The following is a 16,399-nucleotide window of genomic DNA, read 5'->3' as shown; positions in this document are numbered from 1 at the left end:
GAGGAGGAGGAGGGACCGGACACACACTCGTCCAGCAGAGAGTCCAGGAAGTCCTCTACAGTGCCACCTACAGGAGACAGGGGCTGCAAGAGACAAAACACACACATGTTAACACACTACAATCACACACACACACACACACACACACGTTAGCACTCTAAACACACACACACACACGTTAACACTCTAAACACACACACAGACACACACATACAGTATCATGTACGCACACACACACATACTCTTTCGGGTGGGGAGAAGGCAAGAAACCATTTATGTTGTCTTCTACAGGAGAGACAGGTGCTACAAGAGACAACACACACACACACACACACACACACACACATATGAACACACTCATTTAGGTGAGAGTCAAAACAGTTTTTCACACTGCTCACAGAAGAGCAGGGCCCCAAGAGGGAACACACACACACACTCAGTCACACACTTGCACACTTCCACTTCCACACACACTTGCACACTTACACTTCCACACACACTCAGTCACACACTTGCACACTTACACTTCCACACACACTCACTTGCACACTTACACACACCCTTGCACACTTACACGTACACACACACTCAGTCACAAACTTGCACACTTACACTTACACACACACACTCAGTTACACACTTGCACACTTACACACACACTCAGTCACACACTTGCACACACACTCAGTCACACACTTGCACACTTACACTTGCACACACACTCAGTCACTCTCCTTGCACACTTACACTTAGACACAGTTACACAAGTTAATGAGTTGTGGGGGAGTGTATTTTGAGGCTGAAGCAAAAGCAAGAGCAAGAGCGGTCAGAGGTCAATCTGTTTGTTTCTCCTTTCGCCTCTCAGAAAGCAATTACACAACTGTGTGTGTGTGTGTGTGTGTGTGTGTGTGTGTGTGAGAGAGAGAGAGTATGCGTGCGTGCGTGCGTGCATACGTGCATGCATGCATGTGTGTGCGTGTGTAACCACATGAATATTACTTTTCAGTCATGCCAACTCTCCCCAGGCTGTCATTGGTTGAACACTTATAATACAAAGAGATACAACCCCCCTATGGCACTCACCTGTTGGAGGTCTGTGATTGGCCAGCTGTGGTTGCCATGCCGCCCGTCTCCTTGACACTGAGCCATTGTGATTGGTTGCTGCTCCATTAAGAGATTCAGAAGCTCCATTCTGCTGCAACCCTGTCACCCAAATACACACATGTTAAACATACTTATACATACACACACACACACACATCCATTCTGACGCAAACCAGTCACAGAAATATACCTGTATTTAACACACACACACCTTTCTAGCCCCATTCTTCCGCAACACTATCACCCAAATACACATATTAAACACAAACACACTCACAAAAATATACCCGTATTAAACACACACACATACTGTACACCTATACGCACAGCTCTATTCTGCAACAAACCCGTCACAATCACACACATATTAAACACATGCACACAGACACACACACTCAGACACACAAATACACACACATCTGATTCGGATTTGGATTCTGGCCCACGGTCAGCTGGAGCCCTGCATCACCCATGGGGATTTGCAGTCTTGCTGTCCCTCTGCTGCTCCCAGCAGTGCCCCTCCAAGATATCACCGGACCCGGCCCGTACTCATTCCACCTCAACCCCCAGATACATCGCAGTGTCATTAGTGAGCTCAAACCCCAGATAAAACACTGTCATTAGTGAGCTCAATCCCCAGATAAATCGCAGTGTCATTAGTGAGCTCAATCCCCAGATAAATTGCAGTGTCATTAGTGAGGCATGTTTACTCAGCAGTGATAACACTGCTCTGTCTACAGGAACAAAGACACTGAAGTGATTCAGCTGTTTGATCAGTCCAAGCCTGGGCAAACACCACTGTCTATGGAGCTATGGGAGCCATCTCTTTATGGTGCACTCAATCTCAGCACAAACACCACTGTCTATGGAGCTATGGGAGCCATCTCTTTATGGTGCACTCAATCTCAGCAGGCAGGAAGTCCAGACAGACCGGCTCTGTCTCGTAGTCATCATCTACTGTTGAGAAGTGTTGATCAACGGCTGTCTTTATTTTATAGTTGTGCAATTTGATGACACATCAAACCAAATCCACTAATTAGACAGAAACAGATAGAATTTTCCCCCATGTCAGCATGTCCTCCGTTCTGAAATGGACCCATATGGCAGTATGTCCTCCCTCTCTCTCTAGGATTCCCCTGACCCTGGTATCTGTATCTGCCTGCTGTAGTAGGTTGTGTGACTGCTCAACCCCAATTCTCCATGTGGCAGCTGAAATCTGAACAGCACTGCTCTGGGAGTGTTGAAATATGAACAGCACGGCTCTTAAATCTGAACATTACCTAAATGATATGACTAGGACTAAAACAAATATACATATATTCTGAAGCATTTAGCAGAAATCACCTCCCGCATTCATCAAAAGGTACTGTGCATCATATACGTAGACAAGTACACCCACGTACATGGCCTACTCACACAGGCAGATGTACACAGCACACAAAACACACAGACACATACACAGACACACACACATACTCTTCTAGCTTATCTCTGTTATCGCTGGGTCATCAGCCTCAAGTTCACATAGTATAGTTACAGCACACAGGCATCCTCAGCACTTAAACACACACACACACACACACACACACACAGACACACACACACATTCATCTGTCCTCTCCACAACACACAAACACTCAATCATACACACACACAAACACACACACACACACAAACAAACACACACACTGTTACTGAAAGATCACACTGAAATGCTTACACATGTACTGTACACTGTGAAATAACACAGAAATACTTACATTTACTGGCTGTGTGACCATTTCTTTGTTTAGCTATTCAGAAGCATCAGTGAGAATGATGCTGTTACAGGCATTGTGTGTGCAGGAAATAGGCTAGAATGCTTCCTTTAACAGTGAGGAGGGGTTAGAACAATATTAGACTGGATTTGATTGCTATCAGAGTCATAAAATCTCAACTGACTCATTAGATCAGTTTAATTTCACATGCACACATATGCTCTCTCTCTCTCTCTCTCTCACACACACACACACACACACACACACACACACACACACACACACACACACACACACACACACACACACACACACACACAGCTCCTTTGTTTCATCACCAAAAACACACACAAAACAGTATGAAGTAATAATAATAATAACCCCTGACTTTTCTGACCTGTTGTCCTCAGATAAGGACCTAACTCTGTTTAGTTCTAACTGGTGTGTATGGCCCTCTCTCCTGTCATCAGGAGCCCTCTGTCTGTGTGGTCCTGACCGCTGTAATTATGTCTGGCTCACCACCAGGGGACCCCCTGAACCATTCACACATTATTCAGCCGGAAATAGAAGAGTTTGGTCACGAAACAACATGTCTCCATTAAAGGGGAATTCCGGTGCTACACTTTGGGGACATGTTCGGGAGCCCCCATGTTCATGCCCCCAGAGTTTAGCGCTGTAGCTGCCGGCTGCTTTAGCTGCTCGTTGTAGCAACTCAAGCAAGGTAAAACCGATTTTTTCAGGGTATTTTCGTACCGACAGTACTCGGTGACCTCGAGAAATGGAGATCTATGTGAAAAATCTCTGGAATTCCCCTTTAAGAATATTCATAAGTCATGATGTTTTACTGTGCATTTCAGGTAATGTCAATAAATGTGTTGTTGTGTTGTGTTGTTTTGTGTTGTAAACATGTATCCAAACTAACTAACTATTACCTATTACAACAAACTAAGTTGCATTTTCACTGATATCACATGGCAGACCAAATAAAATAAATAATTTTAGGAAAAATCGTTACAAAAGAAAAAACTCATCTTGAAACCAAACTCTTCAAATAGCAACCAATTAACAACAGTGGTAGCGAGTGTAGCACTTTCACAGTACCTTGCTGGAGACCAGAGACATCGGTCTGGTTCTGGGCTAGAGTGTCCTCTGGGGGGTTGGCAGTCTCTCTCTCTCTCTGTCTCTCTCCGAGGCGTCTTGTCCGAGAGATTTGCCCGGAGAGGCATACAATGCCTGTGTATTAGGCCTGTGTGTGAGGCTTTCCTCTTTCTGTTGAGTATTCTGTGTATTCGGTCCGATGGTGTCTGTGTGTTGGTTCTGAGGAAAATCCACGCTTAATGGAAGGGTTCGTGAGCTCCAAGTTTCAGCTTGTGTCTTTGAGTATGTGCTCTCACTGTGTATGGATTAGCTCTGTATGTGTGTGTGTGTGTTCAGGGGACAAAGGTGAAACTTTGCCAGATTACTGTGTGAATCACAGTGGGGGTTCCCACACCAGATAGCAGTTACTGTTGGGACAGATCCAGCCCAAACGTAGCCCAGTTATGTTGCAGCTTCGGTCTCACACACACACACACACACACACACACACACACAAACAAACATGTGGCCTTCTTTTACAGGGATACTTTTTCCCACAATGCAAACAAACAACAAAATAAAGAACAACATAAGTGCAGACTCAGGTCTGAGTATGGTAAACAGGCAGCAGTTTTCTTGACATCCTTGAGTGCAAAACATCACTTGTGACTCCACAGGCCCTCTGATAAAGGTGCCCAGGCAGGAGGAAGGTGGATCTGGAACAGAACAACATCGATACATTTATCTTTTCTGATAAGGTTGTCTTTAAGTCTATATCTTGTGTATTCCAGGATGGTGTTTTTGTGATGTGACATGTTTTGAATGTGCAAGGTTATCAGAAACGTTGTTTACTTTCATGTTCAAGCATGTCTGAGGTAATGTGTGTGTGTGTGTATGTGTGTGTGTGGACATATGTCTCCGTTCCTGTGGTAGTTTTGAGTCATTTAAGAGGGGTCTAAAGACATTCCTGTTCAACATGCACTTAGTTCTTTAAGCGCTTCTTATGCGTTGTGGTTTGTTTGTATGGTGTTATGCATATTATTGTTTTATTTCCATTAGGCTGTTGATTAATTTGACATTATTGTTTATTATTGATATTCTCCTTAATGTTGTCTTACCATGCCATTGTTTTTATATTATTGATTGAATGGACTTTATTGTTATTATTGCTTTTCCCCTCATTTTCATTGCTTATTTTTATTAGGCCATTGATTGAATTGACATTGTTGTTTATTATTGCTATTCTCCTTATTATAGTTTGACCAACATTCTAATCTGTTCCCTGTTAAATTTTAAATATTATGTTGTTTTTGTATTTGTGTGTCGCTTTGGACAAAGGCGTCTGCCAAATCCCATAACCATAACCATTTGTGTTCATAGCAGGGCATATCTGAAATATCCAGATAACACCGGACATCCGAGTGGGTGCACCAAGACCGAATTTGGCCCGGAGTCGTTATGTAATCAGTGGTGCCATTGGAACATCCTGAAACTTCTACCCCCCTACACTACTCAGTGTAGTTAGACAAACTCTTATCCTTCAGCCGTCTCTCTCTCTCCCTTTCTCTTTCTCTCTCCTTCTCCCTCTCTCTCTTTCTCTCCCTTTTTCTCTCTCTCTCCTTCTATCTCTGTCTCTTTCTCTTTCTCTCTCTGTCTTTCTCTCTCTTCATCTCGCTCTATGTCTCTTTCTCTTTCTCTCTCTGTCTCTCTCTCTGTCTTTCTCTCTCTTCATCTCGCTCTATGTCTCTTTCTCTTTCTCTCTCTGTCTCTCTCTCTGTCTTTCTCTCTCTTCATCTCGCTCTATGTCTCTTTCTCTCTCTCTCTCATTATAGTAGATAAGGCTCCAGCAGAGGGAGAGTTGCGTAACCTTGACAACCCTGAGTAAACATTACCTCAGGCTCAGGCTGTGGCAGGGACTGGTACTGCAGGGCTGATAAGATGGGGATCTCATAGAGCCAGTTCACATTTGATCTCATAGGGATCTCATAGGGCCAGTTCACATTTTATCTCATAGGGCCAGTTCACATTTGATCTCATAGGGATCTCAGAGGGCCAGTTCACATTGGGTCAGTTCACATTTGATCTCATAGGGCCAGTTCACATTTGATCTCATAGGGCCAGTTCACATTTGTTTTGAGAACGTGTTTGGCATGATCCAATCACAAGTGGTCAGCCAAGACCCATCACTCTTTACTCATGAATTCAAGGTGTACAGCCAGAGACAGTGTCAGGGACGCATCTGACCACTTGTGATTTGTTCACCCAAGACACATATTAAAAACAAACATACACAGGGGGTCATAAGGATCTAGTGATGTGCTTGAATAAGCCATAGAAACACACACACACATGAGTAGCAATGCCAGCCAACCAGTGGTGGAATGTAACGAAGTACAAATACTTCGTTACTGTACTTAAGTAAATTTTCCACGTATTTGTACTTTACTTAAGTAAAATGTATAGTGCATACTTTTGACTTTTACTTCGTTACATTTTACAGCAATTATCTGTACTTTTAGTCCGCTACATTTCTACAACACCATCGTTCCTTTTTATGATACATTTTATGATCAGTTTTTTTTTTCTCTCTGACAAACACGTTTGTTTTACCGAGGGGTTGCTACCAAAGATTCTGGAGCGCTACGAAGTTACAGGCTATGCCCATGCTTCTGCCACACGTCTGATCATTTGCGGCACAAATGAATGGTAGACTATTAATGAACCGGTGGCCGGAAAAAACGTAACATTTTCCAGATTAGGAAATATTCCTTAATTGTGTGTGATTAAATAAAGATGCATAGCCTACAATTGGGGGGTAGTAACGTGAGCGCTCATTCAATGTCTATGCGTCTGCGCAAGTGAAACTGAACTTAATCATAAAGACACCTTTCTCAGCAACTTTTCTGTTCAATCAGCATAATTGGCATTACGATCCACCCGACGTTTCCCTTGTCTACCCTGTTAAACTTCAGGGCTCTCGTGTTTTGCTGAATGATATTACTCAGCAGATCACCCTAGTAGATAACCAGAATTACAGTCTCTAGAATTGTAGGTCAGAATGTAAACTGGGCCACAGATGGGAAGCACAACTGCATTAACTTAAAACTATCTAGTCGAGTATAACCTAAAACTATCTTAATTAAAATGCCACAGCCCATACTGATTTTTCCTTTTAGAATATAGATATTAAGAGAATAAATCATTATGCAAATACTTTTACTTTTAATACTTAAAGTACATTTAAAAGCAGGTACTTTTTACTTTTACTTAAGTAGGGTTGTCATTGTGGTACTTTCTACTTTTACTAAAGTAAATTTTTCTCTGTGTATTTGTACTTTTACTTAAGTACTGAGGTTCAGTACTTCCTCCACCACTGCAGCCAACACACACAAACACACAGACACACACTCACACCCAGACCACTACATATGATGACCCCCCTACACTATCAAAGCAAAACCACACACGCACACACACACACATACACACACAGAGAGAGAGAGAGAGAGAGAGAGAGAGAGAGAGAGAGAGAGAGAGAGAGAGCACACAAAGATTTAAAATAAATTACATGATTTTGATGACTTATCAGTTATGATTATATGATATGCAATTCTGTCATAAAAGATTGCAAGATTACCATTCATATAGCAACTACGTTGGTGAGTAGGGTGTGATTGTGTGTGTGTGTGTCTGTGTGTGTATGGGGCATAATTACCGCTTGCGAGGAACATGGTGAACCTTCGGAGGATATAGCCAAATATGTATGGCCAGTGTGTGTGTTATCTTTAGGGCATCTTTATCTGTGGAGCGGTTCCAAAGGGCATGATGGTGTTACATAATCAGGTCACTTGTCTAGAACATGCTGTGTGTGTAATATAAGGGAAGGATATGAGATGGGGCTGCATTGGCATGTCATTATCCTGCCTGACACACACACACACACACACACACACACACATGCACTCACACAGTCTGTTTCGGCAGGGACATGTCTTGGCATACCATTAGCCTGCCTGAGGTGGGACTTCTCAAGTGTGACCTCAAAAGTAAGAGACAATCATGCAGCAGCATGCCGTAACACACATACACGTTCTCTCGCTCTCTCACACACACACACACACACACACACACTGTGTACATTTTTATATACATTTTTATATTGCGTCTTACACATGTCTGAGTTAGAAATGTGGGTAACACTGGCCCCAGCCGTGGCGCAACTGGCTGGGCCACCTGCACCGTACGCCGGCGACCCGGGTTCGATTCCTGCCCTGTGATCCTTTCCGGATACCACCACTGTCAATTAAAGGCATAAAAGCCCAACAAAAATATACTTAAAAAGAAATGTGGGTAACACTTTACTTGACGGGTGAGTTCATAACACATTCATAGCACTGGACTCAGATGTGACATGATCAGGTAAGAGATTTGGAACAAGAACAGCAATGCTGCTTTGCGATTGTTGGACTTTTATTTTGACAAGTCACCGTTCTGTCTTCCACATTCATGAAAGGTTTGGTATGACTGTTGAGTCATGTCTCATGAAACAGTCATGAATGCTTTATGTGCAGTTTATGACAGCTGCTATGAATGTGTTATGAACTCACCTGTCAAGCAAAATGTGCATAACAAGCTGTTCCATCAGTGTGAACTAAAAATGCAAGTGGAAGGAACTTCACTGCATCATCAACCGGCCATGCACAGGATCTCCTCGCAAGATTTTTTAGGATAGTAGCCCAAGAGCCAGGGACCACTCAGAGAAAGCTCCAGAAAGACTTGGAGGCAGTAGGCTCAATGTCTTCACATGTCAACATTTGCCGAGGAAGGGGTGGGATATGTGTAGACAACGTGGTGGCTCCAATACTACCTACTGGATAATTCTGAAGTTTTTAAATGCATCTGTAACCAGTTCCATTGATATGTTTTGGAACAATAAGGTTGCAAAGGTCTTGGGAGAGCTCTTTGCTTTTACCCATCATGAAATGTTTCTTGTGTGACACCTTGGTAACAAAAAAACCTTTTTATAGCCCATCAATATGTACTAACTCAGCTTTTATTAATCTGCACAGGAGGGATAATTACTCTCTAACTACTTATAGATTCCAGCTTGTTCCTAGCCATTCCTTGCCTTTGTGTACTGCTTTTTCTTAGCGTGTTCAATACTTTTTTCCTGTGCCATCATGGTTCGAATTACGGGGGATTGGGGGGGTCCGACTCCCCTAGATGAGACTTGGACCCTCCCAAATGGGATGAAAATAATAGTTTGGGGGGTACTGAAAAAATGTAATAAAATGTAATGTTATCCTATATTGCATGTAATTAAATGTATTACCATCACATACCAACAATTCAGGATATAATCTAATGAAATACGATTTTCAAACCCTCATCCCCATTATAGCTGTACCATTTCTATGGTACATTCAGACTGTGTTCTTTGCTATGATATAATACTGACGAATTAAAACAAATGCACAGTGTAGGCTGCAAACGCCTGATATACAAGCGGTGGCCAACTGGCCATACATTTGTCTAATATTTCACTGCCTTTGTAACATATTGATAGCCAACCTTAGAAAAACATTGAGTAGCAAGATCGCTATGGTTTAACCGGAGGTCTCCCTTCCACTCAGCGGCCACGACCATCGCTGCTGCTTAGCTTAAAAATCAGGCCTACAATCACACGCCATAGGAGGAGTTCCATAGATATACTGACACGGGGAGAGGTTTAATGAGTCGATTTATCATTTTGTGCAATTTCATTCTTAATGTCTTAACAAGAGGGAACTAATATTCAGGGGATTTCGCATGTACATGGTTCTCAACATTTTTAAGCAAATGCCCATACACCCATAATTGCAACGTTACCTACAGTTTGTTTGAAACGCTAGGTGAACATATAAGAATCAATTGGACCTGAAACGTCTTTCTTTGTTGCCATTATTAGAGATCAGCCTTTCTTAAAAGCGTATTGCTGCACAAACGTTTTGTGATAGAACACCAGGCGCACAATCCACTAGGCTACATATGAAATGCCTAGGCTAAATAACGTGAAGATATTTGTTTTCCAACCACGAACAAGTCATTTTTTATTTGCTTTACGTTTGGTAGGCTTAGCTATCCAAGAAAAAAATAATCAAATGAACCAAAGGCAGGCCTTGAATTAGGCTAGGTGAACTTGGCTATTAAACGTGCTGTGGCTGTGACTTTCTGTGGCCCATCTGTAAACAATTCTGGGTCTTAAATTTAAGTAGTATGTTTGCCATTTCCGTGCTATTGGTCTATGCATGTCCATGTTTGCATTGCACTGCTATACCAAAAAATATTTTTTGACTGTGGCGTGCAATTTTACGCACGGGGCGCACCTTGAAACAGTGTTTACCCAAATTCAACCCTTCCCATAACGTGCAAGGTATATTGTGCTTGCGTATGATGCAGTAGTTTCTTTAAACTTGTCGACCAGCCAGCCACGGTCAGATGACCTATATTTCGAAGGAAATTTGACTGTGAACCACAAGTTTGAAATCATGTGTAAGCCTATATAAAATGGAGAGTGACGTCACCAGTCGAAATAGCTGTACCCCCCGAAGCTCACGGTATAATTTGAACACTGTGCCATTCCACTTTTTTACTCATAACTTTTTAAAAAATTTTATATGTGTGGATTACCTAAGTTAATACTAATGTCTGGTGAAAATTTCATGTGAATAGCCTCACAGGAAGTATACTTACTGAAAAAAATGTTGATGTGTTCAATACTTATTTTCCCCGCTGTTAGTGCTTCGGACTTGTAACCGGAGGATTGCCGGTTCGAACCCCGACCAGTAGGCACGGCTGAAGTGCCCTTGAGCAAGGCACCTAACCCCTCACTGCTCCCCGAGCGCTGCTGTTGTAGCAGGCAGCTCACTGCGCCGGGATTAGTGTGTGCTTCACCTCACTGTGTGCTGGGTGTTTCACTAATTCACGGATTGGGATAAATGCAGAGACCAAATTTCCCTCATGGGATCAAAAGAGTATATATACTTTTATACTTTATCTTCAGCTCTTCCAGTCTGACACAGCTGCACCTAAGTGTGACAAGGAATGTTGTGCTTTGATGTGTTTGTTTGGGCTATATTTGTGTTGTTGGGCTTTGCATTGAGTTTGTGTTTTGTATGACGTGTTAATGTGTCTCTCAGGCTGCAGCACTGTTGCCCTACAGACCAGATGTGTTTTTGTATTGTGTGTTTGTTTAGACATTTTCTTGGGGTGTTGTGATGATGTTGTGATTTGTGTTGAGTTTGTGTTTTTATAAAGTGTTATTCAAAGCTGTTCTCTGTATGGTCTGTATTTTCTCCCCTCAGGACAAAAGCTGCAGACTACATGTGCATGTGTGTATGTCTGTGTGAATGGGATGTCCTTACACTGTGTGTTTGTATGTGTTTGTGTATGTGACAACGTCCTTCACCTTTAGATAGGCTTAAATCACAACAGGTCCAAATGAAGTTTTACAGAGAAAATGATGACCATTTAAGTGTTTAGAGAGAAAATGATGACCAGTTAAGTCTGACCAGAAGCACACATATAGCCATATTGCAAACACAGCATGAAGGTTGATGAGATGGGATTTGTGTTATTTATGAAGTTCTTTAAATCTGTTCTCTGTATGATGTGTCTCTCTCAGGCTGCGGTACTGTGAGCTCACAGAGAGGAGCTGTTCATCTCTATCTGCAGCTCTCAGATCAAACCCCTCCAGTCTGAGAGAGCTGGACCTGAGAGGAAACACACTGCAGCAGTTTGGAGTGGAGCTGCTCTCTGCTCTAGAGAGCGACCCTAAAACATGAACTGACTGAACTAGAGTGAGTAATGAATACAGCATATATAATCACCATCCAAGTTAGTGCTTCAAGTTATCCACTGCTCTTATTAACATGTGTCAGTGTGTCCACTTCTTGTCTACATGTGTCATTTCAACTAGTACGATCTGTGTGGTGTGTCAGTATTACTATACTATTGTACACAAGTAGACAACTGTGTAAACTATTATGATCTGTTAAATACAGTTATCAGGTTTCATCTGGACAAGCTGCTGCAGATGCTGCAGTTTCCAGACACTCAGGACCAGATGATCATCCAGCTGTCCCACTTCAGCACTACTGGCCTGGTGGACTTTAAAGGGTTTCTTAGTGATGTGGACTCACCAACTATATACTGATTAAATCATTATTTGTGAATTGAATGATTATTCTTTTTAACTGCAATTTGCCTCTGGTCTAGCTTCATTCTTTGTATAAAATGTTTAGCCATACAGTGTCATTAGGACTAGGGATGTAACGGTATGAAAATTTAACCTCACGGTTATAGTGACCAAAATTATCACGGTTTTCGGTATTATCACAGTATTTTTAAAAGTGTGTTCAATATATTCAGAAAGCACTGATAGGCCTACACAAGCTGAAATAGTTTCAAAAAGTGTCCCGTTCAGTTTTTCATGTTTAATTGGCTATGTGCTTATCGCTTAACTTAACCCTACCATGCCTTGGAGGTTGCTGTTACTGTTATTTGGATCCAATGAGTGAGACCAGGCTTGGAATTTCACCATTCTGGGGGCAAGGCCACTTGGCCTTCAGTTGGGCATATTTGGTGGAGGGCACAAAGGCCACATAGGCTATAAAAATTATCAAAGTTGTATAGCCTATTCACTGCAGTAGACCTGCATCACTGTATGAAACATTACAAAAACATGAAACATGACATTTTACATATAACTGTAAATCATCTGATCATCTAATATTTGCAGATATCTAGGCTATATTTAACATTTATTTGATATTTAGCCTGTTATGAAATCATGTATTGAACAATTTAAGCACAGCTCAGCTTTAAGAAAGTCAAATAGCCTAGATGCATGCTTAGCATTTTGTGATCATTAAGGCTACTTTCACAAACTCTTAGTCAGCTGTCCTCGATATTTACCGATATCTAGGCGATATTTGTAATATTTATTTAGTATTTGGCCCGTTATAAAATAATGTGGAACAAACAAACACAGTGTAAAACTTAAAGCCCAAATTTGGAGACATCCATGTATGTTGAAATTTACTGCAAATTAAAAACTGGATTACTCTGGAACGGCTAACTGTACAGGGGACTATTTACTTTTCTCGCGAACCGTTCACCACAGCAATTAGCGGCTGACATCGTTTAAAAGCTGAGAAAAAGCTCTTTACTTGTGATGTCTGTGTGATGAGTAGGCTACTTAGTTCAACTGAGAAGAATGGGTGAATTTGGATGCACTTTCTTTCTTGCGCTTAACTTTCTCCACTCGTAATTTGCTGTGAATGCTAAGATTGTTTTGACAGGCCATAGGCTAAATATATATCGCTATTAGTAGGGCCTTAAAAGCAGAATATTGAAAGAAGGGGGCACCAAGGCCACCGTGGCCTGTAAACCTCTGATTCTCAAAGGGGCGTCACGGCCAACGCAAGGGGCTACGACGGCCATGGCCGTCGTGGCCGCCGTGAAATTCCTACCCTGCTGAGACTATCATCACATCTCAAGGTTTCCAGTCAGATTATTTGAGTGAATGTCATTGGAGCCTCACAAAAACAAAATAATTACTTATACCAGTGTTTCCCCTACAATGTATTTAACAGCGGCGCAGCGCCGCCGCTGGATTTTCAGCGGCGCTGCAACATAATATCACGAGATTCACTTAACACACTGTAAAAGCACAACGGCCAACGTCATCTCGAAATTGTTTTCTGAAAGTCTTGAGTAAGTTAAGTGCATCAAATCCGCACTTAGCCTCTCATTATTCAGGACATATATGCGGCATGATGTGTCAGGTGATTACAAGCCCAAAGACAAGTCTGCAGCCATTTGGCTAGCCTACGTTCTGAACACGGTTACATTGTTTAGCTATCCGACTGATGGGGTCTTGCTCCGCCACAGTGTAGCCTATGGTGTCATCGTTCACTTGTAGGTTACACAATAAATAGCCTACTTATAGGCCTGGTGACAATAAAAATGATATTAGTTATATTTCATCCGCGAAGCTGTTTGTATGCAGTGAATTAAACTTGTAGCCTATGGCATATGTTAAGCTTGAGCAATTCCTCTGATCCAAAGCCTGCTTTGACACATTGACACTAATGTGAAACATGCATCCTCCTCTCTAGCCTACATCAAATAAAAGAAACCAATTCATGATTGCGAAATTAATTTAACATGTGGGGAAAGTTTGTTGCGATTTAGCCTACTGTTGTGATGGTTCTTTCTGCTGATTGGATTTACCCCCGTGTCGGTCAACTCTGAGAACTCTTGCTCCGGCTGACAATTTTATCAGAGAGCTGATTTCCCAAAGATGAGCCTCCATCAACATTCAACGACAAATTATTAAAACTTAAGTAATGCAATAAGAGTAAACCAATGTGCTACAAGGTGTATGGTCTTATGCGTTAATTGTAGCCCCTAGACTTGTAATGTTAGCGTAGGAGCTATATGTAGTGTTTGCATGGGAAAGCTAAGGAGAACACAGTCTGGGCCTGTTTAAACTGTCTGATAGTTAAAGGAAATATGAGCATATGTTGGCATATACATTATAGCCTAAATTCTGTCCACTTAGCTATAATAGGCTATCACAAACAGACCTTTTCTCGTTTACGGCATTAGACATATAGGAGCCTACATTCTCTTATCAGAAAGGCGTGTTCTCATAACTTCAGCGTTCTCTTGGACGGTGAGAGGCAACGGGTCGCACTTCAATCAAGTAGCCTAGGTCTTTTCGAGTTAATTGTGAGTGAGTTGTATGGTAACTGTGGGAGTGATGTAGAAGAAAAGTGAGTATTTACTTTTTTTATACGTGGGTTTGTTGTTTTGGGACTGAAAATAGACTACAAGGAGAGCATCTGGCTCGTGCATGCGTGTCATTAATAATGGCCCCACAATTCAATTCAATCACCAAAGAGCCTTAGAGATGTTCTTTGAAAAGCCCAGAAAAAAATTAAGTGCTTTCGCGAGATTGGGTGTGGTCTTTGCCATTAAGACAAATTTAAATAAATTGTAAATAATCTTTTTTCTGGGTTGTGCCATTTCATTTTTTCTTCTATAATTTTTTAACCAATAATGTAAAAGAAAGCCCCATTAAGTAATAGCACCGCTGCTGGAAAAAAAATTCTAGGGAAACACTGTATACACAGATGAAATAGGGAATCATTTTAAACTATTTGCAGGAATTAATCTGTGGATGCATGAAGAACATGAATGAGATCAACCCCTGAGAAAAATGGGCCTTCGGAGTCCCAGGACTGAATTGTGTAGATGATGAGTGCCATCTGGTGGACAGAGACACTAACTACACCTGCAGATATCCATCTGATCTGTTGCCGCCAACTAAGGTTTTTTTGCTCAAATCCGATTGTTTGTGTGACTGTTCACATTGTTTTTTATTAAATGTGACCAATATCAGACTCTTTGTTCTATTGTTGGTCTTTGAGGGCTTTTATGCCTTTCATTCCTGATAGGACAGTGAAGAGAGTGACAGAAGCAAGTGGGAGAGAGACAGGGTGGGGTCAGGAAATTACCCGGGTCAGACTCGAAACAAGGTCCTCCACCGCCGTGAACATTTCTGAAATTCTGGCAGCTAAATGTAGCATTTTTTGTGTAGTTTGAAATAGAAACTACACAACAGCCTATGGCTTGATAGAAAAATTTGAATCAAGACTAATTGATTCTCATAGTTTTAAATAGATAGATCGATAGATACTTTATTGACCCACAGGGGAAATTCAAGAAAAAAATTCCTTTGAACTTGCTCTTGCCAAATGGTCAGAAAAAGGATAACTCTTTTATTATTCTATTATTGGAACTCTTCCCCATGATATGAAAGGGCGGGTGTTGTAATGTGTTTCGCCTGCCTGGCTGTCTGCGTGTGTCCACTTGCATAACTTACACTACAGGTCCAGTTTACTTTGACTTTCAGACAAGAGGGTCATCATATCTCAGTCCTCCTACATGATTATTTAGATACAGATTAGGATCCAGACTCTGGAATTTGGTTTCACTTTCTTTACTATTGTGAGATAGGGGTGAGAGTCTGCAGTGACTGCTTGTGTTATTATTGTAAAGCTGAATGCCTTGGTCAAGTGCCCATTGAAAATGAAAACATGGACAGTGCAGATGAGATTAAATCAAAATGGCAGCTAGATATTAGCCAAATTTATTTATCCATTGCAGAAACTTAAGTATTTGGTGGCACCTGGTCGTCATGGCACTGACTTTGGGAGACGTGAGAGAGCTTAAAGAAAAACTTAAATCTGGCATGAAGTAAATTTGCGAGAGGATTTGTACATTATTATTAGGGATGAGTATCTTCCTGAAGAAATACACCACGCCGTAGAGAGCTTAACAGCCAGGATATCCCTGTCAACCTCCATCACGCACCTGATATTTCCCTAAAATAACTGAACTGAGACCACTAT

General features: G+C 41.6%; 1 protein-coding gene across 1 annotated transcript in view; it reads right to left on the bottom strand.

The window, feature by feature from the left end:
• creb3l3b (cAMP responsive element binding protein 3-like 3b) overlaps positions 1–4,834 on the bottom strand; it is a 30,339-nt gene extending 25,505 nt beyond the window's left edge. The window contains exons 1-3 of the mRNA XM_048264949.1: positions 3,963–4,834; positions 1,084–1,203; positions 1–83 (exon numbers count right to left, since the gene is read on the bottom strand). The exon at positions 1–83 is cut by the window's left edge and continues 275 nt beyond it. Of these exons, the coding sequence (XP_048120906.1) occupies positions 1–83; positions 1,084–1,203; positions 3,963–3,983 (224 nt within the window). The 5' untranslated portion in view covers positions 3,984–4,834. The remainder of the gene's footprint in view (positions 84–1,083; positions 1,204–3,962) is intronic.
• Between the last annotated feature and the right edge of the window lie 11,565 nt (positions 4,835–16,399).

Source organism: Alosa alosa, chromosome 1, assembly GCF_017589495.1.
Source record: "Alosa alosa isolate M-15738 ecotype Scorff River chromosome 1, AALO_Geno_1.1, whole genome shotgun sequence".
NCBI classification, from domain to species: domain Eukaryota; kingdom Metazoa; phylum Chordata; class Actinopteri; order Clupeiformes; family Clupeidae; genus Alosa; species Alosa alosa.
This window is presented reverse-complemented; position numbering and strand designations above follow the sequence as displayed.